This window comes from Heloderma suspectum, chromosome 16, assembly GCF_057233095.1.
Source record: "Heloderma suspectum isolate Gila_16-S chromosome 16, 16-S_ref, whole genome shotgun sequence".
Classification (NCBI taxonomy): Eukaryota; Metazoa; Chordata; class Lepidosauria; order Squamata; family Helodermatidae; genus Heloderma; species Heloderma suspectum.
In genome coordinates, this window is record NC_139473.1 from 2803561 (window position 1) to 2824942 (window position 21382).

General features: G+C 48.7%; 1 protein-coding gene across 1 annotated transcript in view; it reads right to left on the bottom strand.

Annotated features, from left to right (window-relative positions):
- The window catches only part of SSH2 (slingshot protein phosphatase 2), a 128137-nt gene extending 107222 nt beyond the window's left edge, over window positions 1-20915 (bottom strand). Inside the window, exon 1 of the mRNA XM_084823148.1 lies at window positions 20678-20915. Coding sequence (XP_084679274.1) covers window positions 20678-20740 — 63 coding nt within the window. The 5' untranslated portion in view covers window positions 20741-20915. The remainder of the gene's footprint in view (window positions 1-20677) is intronic.
- Between the last annotated feature and the right edge of the window lie 467 nt (window positions 20916-21382).

The window sequence follows — 21382 nt, forward strand, 5'->3', positions numbered from 1 at the left end:
TCTCTAGTTCCTCTGCCTCTTCGAAACCCAGCTTGTACTTCCAGTAGTTCTCGGTTCACATACTGCTGAAGCCTAGCTTGTAGGATTTTGAGCATCACCTTGATGGCAAGTGAAATGAGTGCAATTGTGCGGTAGTTTGAACACTCTTTGGCGTTGCCCTTCTTTGGAATTGGAATGTAAACTGACCTTTTCCAGTCTTGCGGCCATTGTTGAGTGTTCCAAATTTGTTGGCATATTGAATGCAGCACTTCAACAGCATCATCTTTTAGGATTTTAAACAGCTCAACTGGAATACTGTCATCTCCGCTAGCTTTGTTGTTACTAATGCTTCCTAAGGCCCACTTGACTTCACTCTCGAGGATGTCCGGCTCAAGTTCAGTGACTGCACTATCATGGATATCAGGGACATTCAGATCTTTCCTGTATAGTTCTTCTGTGTATTCTTGCCACCTCTTCTTAATCTCATCTGCTTCTGTTAGGTCCCTGCCTTCTTTGTCCTTTATCATGCCCGTCTTTGCACAAAACGTTCCCTTGAGATCTCCAATTTTCTTGAAGAGATCTCTAGTCTTTCCCATTCTGTTGTTTTCCTCCATTTCTTTGCATTGTTCATTTAAGAAGGCCTTCTTGTCTCTCCTTGCTATTCTCTGGAACTCTGCATTCAGTTGGATATCTCTTCCCCTTTCTCCCTTGCTTTTCGCTTCCCTTCTTTCCTCAGCTACTTGTAAAGCCTCATCAGACAGCCACTTGGCTTTCTTGCATTTCTTTTTCTTTGGGATGGATTTCGTTGCTGCCTCCTGAACAATGTTATGGACCTCCGTCCATAGTTCCTCAGGCACTCTGTCTATCAGGTCTAATCCCTTAAATCTATTCCTCACCTGCACTGTATATTCATAAGGGATATGATTTAGGTCATACCTGAATGGTTTAGTGGTTTTCCCTATGTTCTTCAATTTAAGCTGAAATTCTGCAAGAAGCAGCTCATGATCTGAGCCACAGTCAGCTCCAGGTCTTGTTTTTACTGACTGTATGGAGCTTCTCCATCTTTGGCTGCAAAGGACACAATCCATCTGATTTCGATATTGACCATCTGGTGATGTCCGTGTGTAGAGTCGTCTCTTGTGCTGTTGGAAAAGAGTGTTTGCTATGATCAGCGTGTTCTCTTGGCAAAACTCTATTAGCCTTTGTCCTGCTTCCTTTTGTACACCAAGGCCATGCTTGCCTGTTATCCCGGTGATTTCTTGACTTCCTACTTTAGCATTCCAATCCCCTATGATGAAGAGGACATCTTTTTTTGGTGTTAGTTCTAGAAGGTGTTGGAGGTCTTCATAGAACCGATCAACCTCAGCTTCTTTGGCATCAGTGGTTGGGGCATAGACTTGAATTACTGTGATGTTGAATGGTTTGCCTTGGATTCGTACTGAGATCATTCTATCGTTTTTGAGATTGTACCCCAGTACTACTTTTCCCACCCTTTTGTTGACTATGAGTGCTACTCCATTTCTTCTAAGGGATTCTTGCCCACAGTAGTAGATATGATGGTCACCTGAATTAAATTCGCCCATGCCTGTCCATTTTAGTTCGCTGATTCCCAAGATGTCGATGTTCAATCTTGCCATCTCATGTTTGACCACCTCCAGCTTACCTTGATTCATTGATCTGACATTCCAGGTTCCTAAACACTATCATTCTTTACAGCATCGGATTTTCTTTTCACCACCAGACACATCCACAGCTGAGTGTCCTTTCGGCTTTGGCCCAGCCACTTCATTCTTTCTGGCGTTACTTGGAAATACCCTCTTCTCTTCCCCAGTAGTATATTGGACACCTTCCAACCTGAGGGGCTCATCTTCCAGCATCTTTTAGCCTTGTGATACGTTCCATGGGGTTTTCTTGGCAAGAATACTGGAGTGGGTTGCCATTTCCTTCTCCAGTGGACCACATTTTGTCAGAACTCTCTGCCATGACCTGTCCGTCTTGGATGGCCCTGCACGGCATAGCTTATGGCTTCACTGAGTTACGCAAGCCCCTTCGCCACAACAAGGCAGTGATCCATGAAGGGGGTGTGCATGTGTGCTCACATATTATTATTACATTTCTATCCCACCTTTCCTCCAAGAAGTCGAAGGTAGCTTACATAATCCTCCTCTCCATTTTATCCTCTCAACAACCCAGTGGAGTAGATTGGGCTGAGGGTCAGGGACTGGCCCAAAGTCACCCAGTGAGCTTCATGGCCAAGTGGGGACTTGAACCCAGGTCTCCCGAGTCCGGGCCCAACACTCTGAACACTACGCCACACTGGCTCTCCACATATGTGTGCATGTCTGTGCGCACATGCAGTTATTAATCTATGTAAACTGGCCAGAGAGCTTCGGCTATGGGATAGTATAGAAATGTAATGAATATGACATACACACATGTGCTTTGTGTGTCTCTGTGTCTGCCCACGTGTGTGTCTGTGTGCGTGTCTGTCTCTCTGTGTCTTCCTGTCTGCCCACGCGTGTGTGTGCGTCTGTGTGCGCGTCTGTCTCTGTGTCTTAATTTGAATTTGCTAAGTGCCTTGGGCGCATTTTTGAAATGGAGAGGCAGGGTAAAAATGTACCTTAAAAAAAATACAGAATAGTCCTCCTCCAGGGCCCCATGAAAGCCCCACAATTTAATAAGGAAGTGGGTGGAGAAAGCCAGAATTTCTCCTGCTTGTAATTCTTTTAAATGCCAGTAAGTGTGTAACTGGTCTCAAAATAAAACACCGGAGAGGGCGAGGACCACAAATGGCCATGCGCCAAGTAGGTCGGGGAGATTCAATCACTCTCTTGATGCCGGGTGTTCCCTGCACCAGCTTGCCAGAGAAAACGGGAGCAAGCAGCCTGCATGTGTATGTTTGGGGAAGGGGCTGTTGAGTGTTCCTCGGCTCGCCCACAACCATCTCTGGGCTGTGACTCCAAAGGGAACTTTCCCAGACACTCACAGGCATGCGCGCACGTGCACGCACACACGTGCAGAACACACCGGGCAAGACAAGCCGCTGGATGGAAATGGCTGGCTGGCCATAAAAAAGAAAGAAGATGACCCTGCATGCTCCCAACAGATGCAATTTGCAGGAGTCACTCAGGGCAACTTTGATCCTTGTAAATGGGAGGGCTGGAGAGAGAGATTTACTTCCAAAGGAAAGTTGTTTAAAAGCGAAGTGTCCAAATTTGGACATTAATATTGGACTATGGTAGCCTTCCCAATCCAGCGCCCTCCAGATGGGTTGAACTACAACTCCCATCACCCCCAGTCAGCATAGCTGCCTGAGGGTGATGGGAGTTGTAGCTCAACATAGCTCAACCTGAGGGTGATGGGAGTTGTAGCGCCCCGATGCACCTCAGGGGGGTAGAAGGACAGGGCTATCAGTAGGGATCAGCCATGAGAGACAAATGGAACTGCCACGCACATAAGTAAGAAACATCGGAGGACAAACGAGAGGCTGAACGACAAGGGAATGCGGCTCTTCTCTAGCCCGCCATCCACAGAAGATCTCCGGACTGGCAGGCAGGGCCAGCTCCAGCTTTCGGAGGGCTCCTGGGCAAGATTCTCCCTCAGGGAGCCTCCCTTATTCCTCGTTTGCTGGTCTGACTGATTGGTGCCCCACCTTCCTATGGTGAAAAACGGCACTCCTCACGACCAGGGGCGCCAGCTGCCTCGTCTTCCTCGTGACTGCTGCCAGTCGCTTGCTTGGCAGACCGGGAGCCAGGGGGCCGCGGCATCCGCTGCTGCTCCTACCCACCACCTCCACTGTCAGCCAGAGCAAGAGGCACGTGAACGAGCCAGCTGCAATGCTGAGCAGCAGCACGCTAAAGGGCTCTTGTCACTGGCCCCCGCTGTCGCCAGCCATACTGGCAGGGTCCTTGGTCTGAACTGGCAAGATGAGAGGGCTCCATCCTTAAGGGCAGCACAGCAATACTTGCAGATGGGTTCGTTTCCTGTCCTCCTTAAGATGCATTTGTCTAGGCACCAAGATTGCCAAACAAACGTTCTACCGATTCCTCAGCCGTTGGGGACCCCCTCTGAGACAAAAACTGCCTCCAGCTCACTTACCCACCTCCTAAGCCACCCCTTCCACCCCAACCCTGGCTGCTGCTCTCCACCACCACCACCCCCAGAAAAAAGCCCCAAGGCCTTGCTTCTAGCTCCGTGCCTCCGTTGCGAGCATTTCCTTATCGCGGCTCTTTGGCCAACAAGCGGTAGGGCAATTGCCGACAAGTCCGCACAGGCAGTGCAGGGAGGAACCCTGCTTGCCTTGCCTCAGACGGAGAAAGCGAGCAGGGGAGAGAGGCGAAAGCAGGCAGTGCCACAGCCAGCTTCTAAGCAGCCAGCACTGAGCCTTCAGGGCCGGCTCCGCCAAGGCTCCACTGCTGTTCTGTCAAGGAAGGTCCGTCAGTGGGACTTCCCTCCAAATTTCGAGGAAGAAATGCCACGGAGGGGCCTCCCTCAACCCAGTGCCCTCTGCATGTGTCGGACTGCAACTGCCATCATTCCCAGCCAGCAAGGCCAATGGGAGACCACAACGCTGCATGGTACTCTGAGCGTATGACAGATTTGGAGGCAGGCATGACAAGACGAGCAAGGCCGTCCTTTCGACCCCATCCCAATGATCGCAGACTGGGATCCAGCATCCAGGCTTCTGTCGCACTACTCACCGCCACCTCAAGGTCATTTTTCCTGCTTTGTCACTGCCAACTGAGAACACAAGCAGGGTATACATGGAGTGTGCGTGTGGCAGTGGGGGGGTCCACCAACGTGCACCACATGGCTTGCCCATTTGCCCAGTTTTGGGGAGATCCTTTCGGTTTTCCCCATTCTGACACCATTCACAAACTTGACCACCTCACTCTGCTCACCCCGGACTCCGGATCAGCTGGGGCCCTCCAGTTGTGTTGGACTACAACTCCCATCACCTCCCAGCCAGCATGGCCACACTGTTCTCCCTGACGTGATAGCAGCTGAACAAAGTCCTCCAATGACAAGACGATTCAGACATGCAAAGGAGCCTAAGGCAGGATTGGCAGCTTGCTTGCCAGGGTACTAAATGGAAGTGATGCTTTTAAACAAACTGATTTTTTTAATATAAAAAGGGGGTACAAAGTCTGGCTTGGGGCACTGCACTTTAAGAGGAATATAGCTTAGAAAACAGGTGAGTACAGGGCAAAATGATAAGAGGTATACAACATTATGTCTGGTGTGGAGAAAGTGGATAGGGAGACATTTTTCTCCCTCTCCCATAATACGAGAACCCAATGGGATCATCCCATGAAGCTGAAGGAAGATTCAGGACAAATAAAAGGAAGGACTTCACCACACACAGTTAAACAATGGAATTTGTCACCACAAGATATAGTGATGGCCACCAATTTGGATAGCTTTAAAAGGGGATTGGACACATTCATGGAAGAATAAGGTAAGGCTATCAGTGGCTACTAGTCCTGATGGCTATATGCTACCTCCAGGATGAGAGGCAGTATGCCTATGTACACCAGCTGCTGGAGAACATGGGCAGGAGGGTGTTTTTGCTCTCGTGTCCTGGTTGTGGGCTTCCCACAAACATCTGGTTGGCCACTGTGTGAACACAATGCTGGATGAGATGGACCCTTGGTCTGATCCAGCAGGGCTCTTAAGTTCTTATAGACAATTTAGAACAGGTTTAGAGGAGGGGAACAAAAATGGTATGAAAAACAAGTTCTATGAGGAAAGGTTGAAGGAACTGGGTATGTTTAGCCTGGAGAAAACTGAGGGAGGACATGACAGTTCTCTTCAAATCCCTGAAGGGCTCTCACAGAGAAGAGGAAAAAGAGTTCTTCTCTGCAGCCCCAGATCCAATGAGCTTCAGATACAGGAGGGGGGATTTTGGATGAACATTAGGAGAAACTTCTTGTCGCTAAGAGCTATTTGATAATGGAACCAATGACCTAGGCAGAGTATTAGGATCCCTCTTGCTGCAGGTCTGGGCAGCCGTTTATTGGGGATGCTTTTGCTCTGGATTTCCTGCACAGACAGGGGGCTGGACTGGATGGCCTCCAAGCCCACCCAGTACAAATTGAAGATTTCCAACTCTTGGTCTCCAAATAATCCTTCTCACGTGGACTCATCTGTCATGGAACTGCTGCCCACTGCAGAAAATTCTGGGACGCTGTGCAAGAGGCAGTAGTATGACTTTTGTACTACACGGAGACCGCGGCAACACCGTCCAGCTGCCAAGAGTACGAAGACACAAAATTATAAGCTGGTCAGTTTGTTTGCTGCAATCACAAATTCGTCAAAACACACTGCTCCACACCGATGATCAAAGAAAGCAAGAAAGAAAATTGCACCCAGAAGTGTATAATCACAGAAGGCAGGCAGACAACCACAAACAATGTTGAAACGAAAACATCTTGGGAGGACATGGCGTTAGACGATCTCCACTGCAAGAGGCTGCAATAAATTACACCAACACATTCCCAGTTTCATTCAGCTGTGACCACAAAGACGGCTGCCCGGACAGGAGTGAGGTTACCTGCATCAGCTAAGAGGAAATCTGCTCAGAGCCTGTAAGCCCCAAGACGATTATAAAGCGCAACAAAAAAGGATCACTGGAGCTGGCTGGAGGCTGTTGAGAGTTGTAGTCCAAATCATCTGGAGGGTGCAGAGAAAGGGTGTATAGAGAGGGTGTCTCTCTACAGAAGCAGGCAAATGTAAGCATCAAGGGACAAGATCCCTCATTCTATTTTCACCACTGACACTTTAGGATTAGTCATTTGACCGGTAAATACTGATTTAGGCTGCAATCTTATATACCAGCCTTTTTCCCCACGCTGGCACCCTCCAGATATGTTTTTAAAGATATTTATCATCATCATCATCATAAGTTTTATTTCTATACTGTCCAATAGCCAAAGCTCTCTGGGCAGTTCACAACAACTGACAAGATAAAAAACAGGATAAAAATGTAAATATACAAAATCTAAAAACAATTCAAACAGCTAAAAACAATTTGAATAAAATAAATATTGTGTGTGTTATTATTTCAGGGTGGGCTCCTGCCCTGAAAGATGGCCGAGAAATATTTTAAATAAATAAAAAATAAATGTATGTGTTTGACTACAACTCCCACCATCCCTGGGAACGATGGCCAGGTGCAATGGGAAGGATGGGAGTTGCAGTCCAACACATCTGGAGAGCACCTGCTTGGGGGAAAGGCTGTAATAGACAGTCAACCGACCGCACTTGACCTACCAATGGATCAGCATGCCAACCCTGTAACTGGCATATGATCAAATTTGTGTTCACCCAGGCAGGGAGAGGGGGCATTATCTGAAAATGCTGTCTTATCGGCTTTCCCCAAACAGGGAACTTAAGAATGTACGAAGCTACCATATACGGAGTCCGACCCTGGGTCCATCACGTCCAGGCAAGCGTTTATTGAAGTGGGGACTTTCTGTTTGCCAAGCAGGGGCTGTACCGCTGAGCCACGGACAGCCCCCCCTGTACGCAAGCTCTGGATGAAGCGAGTACTACTGCGAGAAGAAGCAGGTGGCCTGATCATTCCCACATTGCCTGGAGAATCCTGACCCCAAAACCTTTTGATCTACTCTGCTCCGCATTACCACAAATCAGTTGTCATCGGATAACAAGGCCTTGTGACTACTGCTTTTATGGAGATCAAGCATCAGCAGGCATCGTAGCTCTGGGCAAGCAAAGGAGAGGTATTAAGCCAAGATTCAACTCTCTTTATGTGAATCTGCATCACATAAACTCCACAGGTCCTCCTCACACATCACCTGAGCAACAGTTTTGCCCCCAGATCAGCAGCTGTCTGCCCTTGCCAAGAGAAGCACCCCTGAATATTTAAGGCTGCTAAGCTGCTCTACCAGGAAGCTGTCCCTAGACCAGATACGCTTTTGCAGACTCTTCCTAAACACCGCCTCACCTTTGCTATAATTTACAGCTCGCGGCCTCTGCTTAGTATAGAACATCTCGTGTGCTCAACCATCACCTGAGCCCAATCCGAGTACGGAGGAGAGACAGGCCACGCTGTCTTCATACGAGCAGAGAGCTTTTAAAGCAGCTTGAAACTACTGGAAACACTCACACACACAACCAAAGACCTGGATTTATAGCCAAGGCTGTACATCCCAATCCTCTACAGCTACCGCAGGTTACACAGAAAGCCAGATCTGACTATTGGTAGTTTACGCCAACTCAGGCACAGAAGGTTCCCTAGCCCACCCCACCCCACCCGTCATCGGCTGCCCAAGGCCCTTTTAACTGGAGATGCCGGGGACTCAACCTGGGACCTCAACCTGGGACCTCCTGCCTGCAAACCACATGCTCTACCGCTGAGTGCAGCCCCTCTGCAAAAACACCTACTGGCTGTGCAAAGGGAGATGAGCGCACAAACTGGGCCGTTCCACCCGCCCTGCTGGAAGCCTATTCCCCCCTCTCCCCTCCCCATCCCTTTTTCCTTGTAGGCTGTGACTTTTTAGACTGTGTGCCTGCGGGCAGGGCCTGTCTTGTTTTACTGATTATATGTAAGCCATTATGGGAGCCTTTTTGGCCGAGGGGTGGCACAAAAATACTTTAAATACTACTAGTAATAAATATCCATGCGTGTCCCCTCTCTCACGCAAGAGGTGTGACTGCATGGCTGATAAACCAATTAAGAGAGAAAAAGTTGCTCCCCCCCTCAATTGCCATGTGCAAGTCATTAGTCACCGGCTTAAGTCAAAACATACTCCACCCTGCAGGAATTTTTTCTTAAAGAAGAAGACACACATGCACACACCCTTTTGGCAGGCCCATCCAGCGTCACCGGAGCTGACCCTGGGGGAGTTCTCTTTCTGCCTCCTAAGCGGCTACAAGAGCAAAAGTCACGAGCATCAGGCAGAAGCCAAGCACAGTCAGAATGCATCAAACAAGACATGTCTGGCTCTCATGTGTACAGTTCTGAGACCACATCCTTTTGCTCATTCCAAAATGCAAACACAGAATGCAAACAAACACCCCCAAAACCAAAACAAAAGTCAAGGCAGGGGAACACCCAGTTGTATTTAATTCCGCGCATAGTTTGGAGAAGTCAAACCCTTCACTTTTATTGTAAAACTGTGCCAATGCTAAATTTGTACGATTTACATTCGGAAGATGGGAGACCCGAGAAGTATTCAGCAGGCTAACAGGCACCTCAACATTTACTGGTAGACTCTGGAACCAGTTTTGCTGTCCTAACTTTGCCAATAAAAGGATGGGAATTGTAGTACAGTCAGGCTACAGCAAGTTCTCCTTTAGGTTTTTCCTAGTCATTTCAAAGACATACAAGTTCACAGGTTCATAAAAACTTTGTTCAACTTATACTGGCTCCGATACACACTGCCATTGTAATTATTTCTACAAGACTGTCAATATACATGGTGCCGCTTTAATCTCCCACAATCCCTTGGGGCAATGTTACCTCAAGGGCCATTGTGGGAATTTGAAATGGCAGCTGGGCCCAACCACCCAGTGCCCTCTCCTCAAACCTGGAGCCAGCCCCACCGATAAAACCCCGGGGCTTGTAGTATGATCAGGATGCACCAAACTCTCTGCCACCCTTCAACAGACATACAAGTCCACAGGTTCCTTGGTTTACAACTATGGTCTTTCAACAGGTGTGAAACTGGTTTAGACTCTCTCTGCTGGCGGATAAAAGACTTGGGGGGGGGGATAGGAGATAGCAAGTGAGAACAAACAGAACTGCTTAAGGGTGTGTGACCTTCATGCTTTCATCAACTGCAAATATGGAGCCCTTGCCCAGCTCAGCCTCAGAAGAAGGAATCCCAAGTTTGGCTGCCCCAGTCAGAGTCCCAGGTTCGAATCTCACCATATCCAAGATATCCGAGTCAGGGTTCTCCCATATCAGCAAAATGGGGACAGCATCACCGGCCTACTTAACAGGGCTTTTGTGGATATTACCGAGAAGGGGTGTGAAATGTTTCAGGCACTTGAAATGTGCTACGGAGAGGTTTCCCACAAAATCACTCCTGACCGCCGAGTGGAGATAACAGCCCTGGCAAAATGCCCCGCTGAACTTCCAAGATCGAAAGTGCCTCGTTACAAAGCCAGATTACCGGGCATCCGTTAATAGAATTGGCCAACTACTAGGTGAGATTTAAGCATGAGAGGTGATCTTTAAACGCAAGAGGTGTTCTAGCGGCAACTGGACTTTGGCAGGAACCACTTGCCATGTACTGATGATGCGGCTGGGCACAGGGGCTGGAACTGCAGCACGCACAACCCCACTGGCCATGCAATGAATGGGAGGGGAGCCAAAGCATGAGCCCACAGCTGTGGCTTGCCATGACTGCGGATGCCCTAGTCCGGGTGTCCAGTTTAGACCATGGCTGCTTTGCGGGCAGAAGATCCCAGATTCAATGCCTGGCACTGCTAGCTGCTGCTGCTAAATTCCTTAGATACTCCTCTCAGAAAAACAGTCTCAAAGCATCTTGCAGCAAAAATTAAAAGGTATAAAAATAATAGAGTTTTAAAAAGCTAGAAAAACAATTAATAAAATACCATGATCTAAGAAAAGAACTACATTCAGGAGCCCATCACATGCCATTCAATGCCTGGGAGTAGAAGGTCTTAACCTGGTGCTAAAAAGATGACAATGTTGGTGCCAGGCAGGCCTCACTGGGGACAGCCTTCCACAATTGGGGAGGTTGCCACCAAGAAAGCCTCTCCCTTGATGCCATCAAAGGAGGGAGATTAATAGGATCTCAGGTAGCAGGAAATGGGGAAGTCCTTTCTCTACTGGAGACCCCGATGAGATTCTGCCACCCAGGGCAGACAATACTGGATCAGAGGGACAAATAGCATGATGCGATATAAGGCAGCTCCCTAAAATCCTGCTTCCTTAGGATCCCACACCACAGGGGCATAGGACAGAAAAGAGCCTTAGGCCCCGGCGAGGTGACGAACCTGCATGAGGGCTGTACCACTTCAGGGAGCAGGTGGATGAGGGTTGCACCTTTGAATGCTCCTCCAAGCCTTCTTCCTGACATTCTAATGCAGTAGCCTGTTTCTGACTGTAACCCACCACATGCCTTTGGGAGGCTCACAGGTAAGGGATGAAGCCAACAGCTTTCTCTGGCTGTGGATTCCCAGCAACCGGTATGGAGAGCTAGCCTAGATCTCAATGTGGCGATTCCAACAGATACGATACCTCGGGCTCCCAAACAGACCAATACTGCTCCATGGATTAAAGCCATTCTCAGCCAGGGGCCATCAGCAAACAGAATCATTTCAATTCTGTGCCCTGTGAAGGACGCCTTTCTTCTGCTCCTCCCAAATCTCCTCCCAGTCTCATTAAATGACCCCTGCGGTCAAATACTGAGGAAGGGAGAAAAATGATCCCCTTTCACCACACTATGTCTCTTTTATTATAATTACTATTTATTAAATTTCTTAAGTACCTTTCTTAAAACAAAACAAAACAAAGACTCAGGACCACTTACAAAAGAATTGAAACATACAAAATTTAAAATAGCGACAACAAATATCCATCAAGATACGAAATACCTCATAAAACAATTAAAGCGTCAGTGATGACCACAAACAATTCAACTGATACATTAAACAGCCCATCATATTAAATAGCTCATCATATGCCTGGGAATAGACCTCTATTACCAGGGTTGTAAACCTCTTATCACTCACACACACACTTGCCTTTTTTCCATACTAAAAGGTCCAAACACTTGCCTCCAGCCTCCTTGGGAACCCCATGCAAAGAGGGGGGCCCTTACAGGCCTCAGGGGCCCAAGCCCTCTGCTCCCAGCCCAGAAAACAAAGACTCCCCCAGCTCAGTAGAATCTTTGGACTTTCTCCTCCCCTGACTGACAAGTAAGTAGAAAGGGGCATTTTGAACGGCTTTAACTGTCCTACTTTGGGGAGGGGCAGGAAGATGGGAAGAGAGAGAGAAATGGGCATTTGCAACAAGGAAAACAGCCATCTCCTCTTTTCTAGGTCAGCCGCCTTCTCTGCCCTCCGGGAAACAATATGGTCTCTTATTGGAGTGAGCAGATGAGCTACGGAAGATGCAATCAGGGACCAAGCACCCAGTTCAGAACCATCCTTTTTCTAAGAAAGAAAGAAAAAACTCCAAGGGGTACGGAATAACAACAACAGTAATAATGGCCAGATGCACTTTTCACAATGGGTAAGAAAGGAGAGGCTGCATAGACCCCACACCCCCAAGGCCCTGTCTCTACAATAGTTCCTGTAGACGCAGCTCTAACAGAGACTGCTTGATAGTGATGAGACGATAACAGCTGCAAGGGACAAGTCGCATCTCAAGCCCTCAAGTGCATCAACAGGACTATTTTCATTATTTACAGCCTGTTCTATCTGAAGGCTTCAGGGCGGATGAGCCCACAACATTAACTAGAAGACGGATTCCCGTCCCATTAAGAGTCCGCTATGCAAGTCCTGGGGGAACCAAAAGAAAGGGAGACAAGAATATAGAAAATTTATAGAGAGAGAGAGATGCACTCTTCAACCAAAAAAGACAGTCCTTGCCCTTGGGCTTGCAAGCTAAACGACATGACATAAAAGGAAAAGGGATTGGGAGGGAGGAGGAAAACAGGAAAACAGGAACCAGCTCTGAGTTTCAAATACACACACACCCCATCATGCAGGCCTCATTTACACATAGGCTTATCAAAAATAGCATTAAGGTACATGCACAAAAGGATGGCAGAGATGTGGTATGCACATATCCATCCCAACTGTTAGGGAAGTCTTAACATAGGAACTTTTACCTCTCCCACTCAAGATTTGGCATACGAATCCTGCCCTATAAAAGCAGCTAGGTCTCCACAGCGCAACTGGCCAAGATGCAACTGGTCCTAAATTAAGGATGGGGTAAAACGTTTTCCAGAGGCAGCCAGGAACACCTCTATACCAACAAGAACCACTTTTTTTTTTTTTGCTACAGTTTCCTAGCACATAACATTCCCTTAGGATTCAAGAGGAGGGCACAAGGAACACTTAGAGAGACAGTCTACCCCTAACAAGGGACAGAAATGAGCAATTTCCAAAGGTGCTGGTCCCTCAAGGCCCCTGCTGTATATTTAGCTAGCTATTCCATAAGGATCACTTGTTGGAATGAGCCTTTTAGAATAGCAATAATAACAACAACAACTGCTCTCTTTCCTTCAACACATAAGACTTAGGAACTTGGCTTTTTAAAACAAATAAGAGTGTGTGTGTACCCACGTGTGTAAAAACCGATCTACAAAAAATATTTCAAACTCTTAGATGTCAAACTGAAATTCATCCAAGGTGGAGGATTGCGTAAAATGCGTGTTAAAATAAAAACTATCTTTTAGCGGTAGATAAAAGTTTGGCTAAATGTCCAAAACAAATGAACTAACAATCATACATAGCAAGCATTAACACACTAATAGCAGCAATACACTAAGTTAAAATACAGAATTAAAGTGCTGGGGGAAGTCAAAACATTTTCACCTGCCACCAACAGAGGGGTACAGAACTAGGGAGCAGCTTTCACAAGCAGGGCGCCAACACAGAGAAGGCACCTCTGTCCAGAGCAGGTTGGGGAAAATCCAGAGAGGGACCTCGCCAGGTGATCGGGAAGGAGAGGTGAGTTCGCATGGGAGCAGGCAATCCCTGGGATACCCCTGGTCCTAAGCATTGCTAGGGATGCTGTGACTTGTAGTCCAACACATCTGTCAGGTGCCAAGTTGGCAAAGGCTGCTGTATGAGGTGGGGCTGGGGATCAGGTTTTAAAGCAAGAGACACACCAGCCCTGCCTGCTAGTTTCCCCTCACTTGGGCTCCAATAACAGGAGTGAGTGTGACTGGGAGAGGAATACCTGGAAGCAAGGTTCTGCTCCCTCGACCCTTCTGCCCCAGGGCACTTCCAGCCCTTTTGATTTCACATGAACAGGGACAGATTCAGCACACACACAGGGCTGTGGTCATCATAGGGAGCGGCAACCCAAGTTGGATTTTGGAGGGCCCTCAGCGCCTTGCACAGTTGCCTGCCCCTCCTGACCACCAGCAGCATCAGATCGACACAGGCTGTGCCCAGTTCACAGAATTCAGACACATTTCCAGGATTCAGCTTTTCTCAACACAGAATTTTTATTGTGGCAGGATGCACAACCCACACGCTGCAGTTGTGTCAAGGGCCTTTGGGCTGCTTTGGATCCCTGTTCTCCCAGCCACAGCACAGCAGGCGAAAGACAGCAGGCTTGGAAGGCTCTTTCTGAAGAGCAGGCCTGCATAACTCACTGCGGGGCGCCAAGCCAAATGCAGACGGCCAGCGAGTATTGCACAGACTGGCCAAGGGCCAATAAATCTCCTGGTTTTACAACCAGAAGAGGTGTAGGGGTGTGAGTGCGCAGAACAATTCAGCTACATTTGGTGCAATAGGCCAGAAGATATGCAGGCCTAAGAGGCATTCAAAAAATAATCACGCCGAAAATCTACCGTTGTAAGTTTGCTTTTACGTACTTCAAGAGGTCAGCCTTCCCCAACCTCCTGCCCTTCAGTTGCACTGGACTACATCTCCCAGAATTCTCAGGATGGCTGGGAGTTGTAATCCAACACACCTGGAGGGCACCAGAAAGGGGAAGGCTGATCGCCATTGTTTTCCAGGGCAAGAGAAGCCCCAGCAGCAAAGTACCGGGTTGCTGGGCTTCTCTACAGCTGAACCTAAGTGTTTCAGGGGTCCTGGTGAGCCTTCCCGCAGCTGTATTTTGCCTTCCCTGATTTATAGTGTCTGCAAAGTTCAAGCCAGAGCACTCAGCGGCTGGACTTCATCAGCCAAGGAGAGGCTGGTGGGTGCAACCATGTCTTGCTTCACACGGAGTCAGATGCCAATGTGCGATGTTTGCACGAAACAAAACATAGGAGGTGAAAAACAGAGCACATCAGCATTTATAGGGGCTCCGCTGAAGTGGAATTATGAGGGCCTGCTAATAAAATCACCATCACCCAAGGAAGGCTCTGAAACGACATTAATGAAGTATTTAATAGCGTGCGCGCAGCCGCAGCAGGATTGCAAGCAGTGCCAGGAGCTTGCTGGCTCCAGAAGGTTTGAAAGCGTGTCTTGAGTTTTAGAGCTGGCACGGCACAGCGTAGCGGTTAAGAGACCGAGCTGTAAGCCAAGATGGTGCCCGTTCAATTCTCACCCCAGCTTCAAATTCACTAAGTGTCCTGCAGCAAATAAGAGCTGCCCTCCTTTGGCATTGATCTGGTGGCTGTTAATTCTCAAGCCAAATGCTTGAGAATTAAGTATTTCAAAGTATAGGAGGGTGTTCACCTTTTCATGCTTTAATAAGATACCTTCACCCCCTCCTAGGTGGGATATTCAGGGGATACTTATTCCAACAGATTATGTTGTGGCTTAAAAGAAATCGAAACAGCCAGACATGTTTTTCTTTTCTGCTATTTTTACCGAGATCTCCATAATGAATTAATCAGTCCATTAATCTCTTTGTATCCTGGAAGATCATCTAATTATTATGTCCTTTTTCTTTCAGATACAAAAGAGTCTATTAAAGAAATTGTAGCTAAATACTTGCTGAGAGCAATGAGGGTAGGGTTAAAATATTATCCAATTAGAGTAATCTTGCGGGGGAGGGTTGTATTAATAAAAATACTTGATCTACGTTTTGGGATTTACTTTCGTAAGTTAAGCGATGTTTTTGAATCTTGTTCCTGCATGTCAATTGATGTATAAGTCTTGTGAAGTCTGTTGACTGGATCAATTGATTGACTGACTGTGACTAAGGGTGTAATCCTAAGCATTTTTAGACAGAAAAGAAATCCTACAATTCAAGCATTCCCCAGCCAGCATGGCTGGCTGAGGAATGCTGGAAGTTGTAGGACTTTTTTTTTGTCTAAAAATGCTTAGGATTGTGTCCTAAGCCACCTTAGGCAAGCCACTCACTTTTAGCCTCCATTCACAGTCCATGGCTAACAGTGGTCTACCACACAAGTCTGTTTTAAATGTTTTAAAGATTGCTGCATGCGAAGCACTTTGAGCTCTAGAAAGCTACAATATAAATTCAGTTAATTGGGACAAGGACTGCAAGGAGAATGGGAATGGACAAGAAAAGGCTAACACTGCGGTATGGAATGGGATGGAACTGAAGGAGAGAGTTGGATGGGAGTCCAAGAGGCCTACTGGTCCTGCCTGCAGACCTGCCCCACTCCCCAAATCAGACCTCAGTGGGACACAGACCAAGGATTCTGCCCCAAGATGCTTAAAAAGAGCAAATACTTAAAGGTACAAGTCAAGCTACACACTGCAAGGGAAGTCTACCAAAGACACCTGCCTTTGGGGACTTCCCACAAATGCATCCTAGTTGGATCCTTTCTGAACAAGCCACATCATAGGCAACATTCAGAAGTTGGCTCAAGAAACCCATCCTTTATCAACACTCTTTTCTCACCAGCATCTGGGCCAAAAGCAGAGAACCCTGAATTTACAGAGGCAGTGTGGCATATGTTCTTTATTTATTATTCACATTTATATACTGCCTTATCTGCTAAAAAGCCATCAAGGCGGTACACAACGATTTAAAATAGCAGACTAGGACTGGGAACACCCAGCTTCTTGTCTCCAGCTGGGCATGAAGTTCCCTCACTGACCACGGGCCGATCACACACTTCCAGCCTAACCTACCTAACAGGGCTGTTGTGAGGATAAATAGAGGATGGGTGAGAAGAAGCATGTGCACCACCTTGAGTTCCCTGAAACAAAGGTAAGATATAAATGTAATAAATAAATAGGTTTCAAAGCATCCCTGCGACAGACACTCCAAGCAAATGATAAAAAAAGAGGGACACTTAAACCAGGACAGAAATGCTGTCATTGTAACTTGGTTTTAATGAGATGGTGCTGAGGGGAGCAGCCATAGACCAGTGGTAGAGCCCCTGCTTTGCGTGCAGAAGGTCCCAAGTTCAAATCCCAGCATCTCCAGTGAAAAGGATCAGGTAGCAGGTGATGGGAGAAGCACCTTCTCTGCCCGAGACCCCCGGGAGGCACCGCTAGTCAGAGGAGACAATACTGGGATAGACGGAGCAACGGTCTGACCTGCAGTAGGGCAGCTCCGCTGATGCAGGGATAATTGGAGACGAGGAGGCTCATCACTTCCCGAGGCCCGCTTCTTAAAAAGCTTGAAGGACTTTATCAGGGTGGCGGGAAAATGACTTGCTTTGCAGCTCTCGCTGTTGCTGATGACCCAGCTCAAAAGCTGTGGCCCACACAGCTCAAGAAACCACAGGATCTCCTAGGAAGCCCCTTTCTAGCCCTCAAACTCTAAATAATTCTCACAGCCTTGACTGTGAGATTCCTGCCTTTGCTGTGCAGTGAAAGTAGGTTTGGTCCAGCGATGTTGTATATTTATTGCAATTTTTACCGCCTTATTTTATTATTTTGTTTGTCTTGTAAGCCACCTGGGAGCCCTTCAGGCGATGAAGCCCAGAAAGGAATTTTCAAATGGAAAAAAAAACCCTTCGTGATGCACCTCAGAGTGACCTGGACAGCTCAAACAAAATATAACCATAAGCAGAAACTTGAACATCCTCCAGATTAATAGCCTGAAGATCAAGACAAACCTTTTCCTCCTCCTCTTCAGCACACTGCCACAGCAGTAGCGCACAAAACTGAATCAGCAACTAGGTGTGTAGAAGAGCCACTGTAACAAGTTAGCAGGGTGCCGAAAGCACCCCGCAACCCCCTGCCCAGCATTCCCAAGATAGCTTTATGTCAAGTTCCCTTGCCAAGGCAGACGCTCATCCACACCCATATTTTGCCTCTACAGCTGGCAGATGGCCCAATTCGGTGGGACATTTGGCCCAAGAGCTGCTAGCTGCCATTCTATGTTAACACTGTTCAAATAAGAGACACACAGGGGTCCAAGACCATCCAGACGATATTAAACTCTCATTTTTCAGAAACCAAAACCTCCCCGGGCTTCTGCCCGGACACAACATCAATGCTGAAAGATACTATAAAGATAATGGTTATGGAGCAGATATATGGGGAGGAAAGAAATTGTGAAGGTAACTGCTATTGACAAAAGTATCACAGAACAGACCAGGGTGGCGTCAAGCGTCGGCATGGTTGGGCACCTGCCAAAGGCCCACACCCCAACAGGAGCCAACTGACAAGAGTTGCTCCTCCTCTTCTCCATTGCAACCTGCTTGTTCACCTTCCTCTTGCTCCGGCCCAGACAATGGTGGTGGTGAGAAGGAGGAGCAGCAGATGCTGCGGCCTCCTTGCTCACTGGCTGGCTGTCAAACAAGCCAGTGATGAGAAAGAGGATGAGGAGCAATGGCTTCTGGTGACAATGGCATTGAGAAGGTAGACTCATTTACAGGAGAAGCCCATTGAGGCTGTCTTGCCCAATGGCCCGCCAAAACCCAGAGCCAGCACAGCAACAGACTAAGGCCACAATCCTAAACACGCTCGCTTGGGAGTAAGCGCCATTAAGCTGAACTGGCGCTTAGAAATGAACATGCATAGGACTGTGCTATTAGTAAACTATCCCTCCACCCATTTTTCTGACATATTACACAAGTTAGAAATCTACAGCCACAGTGGCAGATCATGTTGGAGTGCAATCCTACGCATGTTTAGACAGAAAAAAGTCCTACAACTCCCATGCTGGCTAAGGAATGCTAGGAGTTATAGGACTTTTTTCTGTCTAAACATGTGTAGGATTGCACCCTTAATTACACATATATCCTTCTCCATCCCAGAGCCTCAGGAAGACAACAGGTTAACAAAACCAAAATGGAAAAAATTATATACTTTTTAAAGTAATTACAAAATAAGGATGCTGCTGTCCCATAACAAGATATCATTCTAGAAGTACAAGCACACACATGAAAAACATGAATGTATAGAAAAGCAAGAACAAACCAATTCACAGTATTAGAACATGCCAAGTATCTCCTTTGCATAATATTTGGAACTGTTTTTAAGCGGTGTTTTATTAACAATTTTTTTTTTTAAGTTCCAAGCCACCTTGGATGTTTTTAATGGAAAGGCGGCTTGGCAGTACCATCCCATGTGTGTCTACTCAGACATAAGCCTCAATGAAACTTACTGCCAGGTAAGTGTGTATAGGACTGGAGTGTATAGGATAGTTTATAGTCATATACAATGTATTTGTATACCACATTTTCCACAATACATTGGGCTCAAAGCTTAAATAAGTATTTTAATAAGTACATTAAATGTGTTGTTGTTTTAGGACAGAGATGGGGGAAAGGGGGCCTTCCAGATGTTGGACTACAACTCCCATCATCCCTCACCATCAGCTATGCTGGCTAGGGCTTATGGGAGTTGCAGTCCAACAACATCCGCAGTGCCATACGCACCCCACTCGTTTTAGAGAATAGCATTCATACAAGAAAAAAATGGACAAAGTCTACAACAGGGGCAAGCAACCTAGTGCCCTCCAGATGTTTTGGACTACAACTCCCACAATCCCCGAGCACTAGCTATGATGGCTGGGCCTTATGGCAGGTGCAGTCCAAAACATCTGAAGGGCACCAGGGCACTCATTCCTGGCCTATAACAACACACACCTTGGCGAGGAGAATAAGGGAAAGCAGAAAATTGGACAGGAGAAACTTTTCTTCATAATAAATGCAAAAAAAGAAAAGAAAAAAGCCCCTTTCGGGCATACGCTTCCGCAAAATGGGGTGGGTGGAATGAAGCCAAGGGGCAGGCCTAACGCTGCGAGCGGACAGCGGTGTGCATGTGCCTGCGTGCGTGTGTGTTAAATTGCACAGAATGCCACCCAAAACGGGGAGGGCGCTGAGCACGCAAGGGGCCTTAGCTTCGGGGGGGGGGGGGCGGCGAGGCAGGACATTTTTTATTTATGTATTAGTAAATTTTTTAATCGCCCACCTGGCTGGTCACCCAGCCACTCTGGGCGATGTACAACATACCATAAAACAATTTAAAACAATAAAATTCTACCATAATTTTTTTTTTTAAATACCCTAACCCACCCCAAATGCCTGCCTGAACAACCGCGTTTTTAATGCGCGACAGAAGCTCATTAAAGAGGGGGCATGGCGGAGTTCCCTAGGGAGGGAGTTCCACAGAGTGGGGGCCTCCACAGAGAAGGCCCTCTCCCTCGTCCCCAGCAGTCTAGCTGTCCTGGCTGATGGGACAGAGAGAAGGCCATCCGAGGCTGATCTTGTTGAGCGGCCTGTCCGGTGCTGCTGGAGGCGCTCCTTGAGACAGACATAGATGCAATCAATAAGAACGATTCCAAGCGGGGCATGGAAAGAGCGCAGCGCAGCTTGCGCTGAAGCTGCGGCGAGCCACCGCCAGGGCGGGCGGGCGGGCGGCTGCCCTGCCGGAGCACGCACAGTTTCAAAACACCCCGCGTGGCCTGACAGGCGGGGCTGGAAATGCGGCAGAGGAGCCGCGCGCATCCGCCGAGCCCTCGCCGGCGAGGCTGCTCGCGGCGCGCCCGAACGGGAGGGCGGCGAGGCCGAGGGCGACGGCGGCGGGAGGGGGACAAAGCGCCGAAAAACGCGCGCGGGCGAGGGGGCGCATGCGCGCGCGCGGCGCGGGCCGGCCTCTGAGGCGGCTCTTCCCCCGCGGAGGGAGCCGGCGCGACACTCACCGAGGCGCAGGGGCTGGAGGTGGCGCTGGGGGTAGGCGAGCGCTGCACCGTCACCAGAGCCATCGGGGCGCGGCGCGGCCTCCCCGGCCGGCCTGCGGGGGCCGTTCACTCCATGGCGAGGGGTCTGCGGGGAAGCGCGGCGGCGGCTGAGGCGGCGGCCGCGTCGATGGCGCCGGCGGCGGCGGCAGCTCCTCACCCGCCGACGCGCTCTCGCCGACTGAGGCGCGGCGGGGCTGGGCCGGCCGGGCACAATGAGGCGCCAGCGCGCATGCGCCACCTGTCAAGCGGCGGGCCCCGCCCCCTGCGGGAGTTAACCCTTGCGCTCCTCGCCCTGCCAGCCAACGGCTCTCCGGCCCTGGCTTGCCGACGAGGGCCTGGGCCCGCTGCTGAGGCCGATGGGGAGTGTAGTTGGGCACATCGGGAGGACACCAGGCCGGGGAAGGCTGATCTAGCGCCGCCCTCCCCAGCCCAGTGCTGCCCTCCAGCTGTGTTGGACCACAACTATGTCGGCCATTCTGGCTGGGGATGATGGGAATTGTGGCCTGGCTCATCTCGAGGGCGCCAGGTTGGGGAAGGCTGATCTAGTGCCGCCTTCCCGCAAGCTGGTGCCCTCCAGATGTGTTGGACGACAAATACGTTGGCCATGCTGGCTGGGGATGACAGGAGTTGTAGTCCAGCATGCCTGCAGGGCGGCGCCCCTTCCTT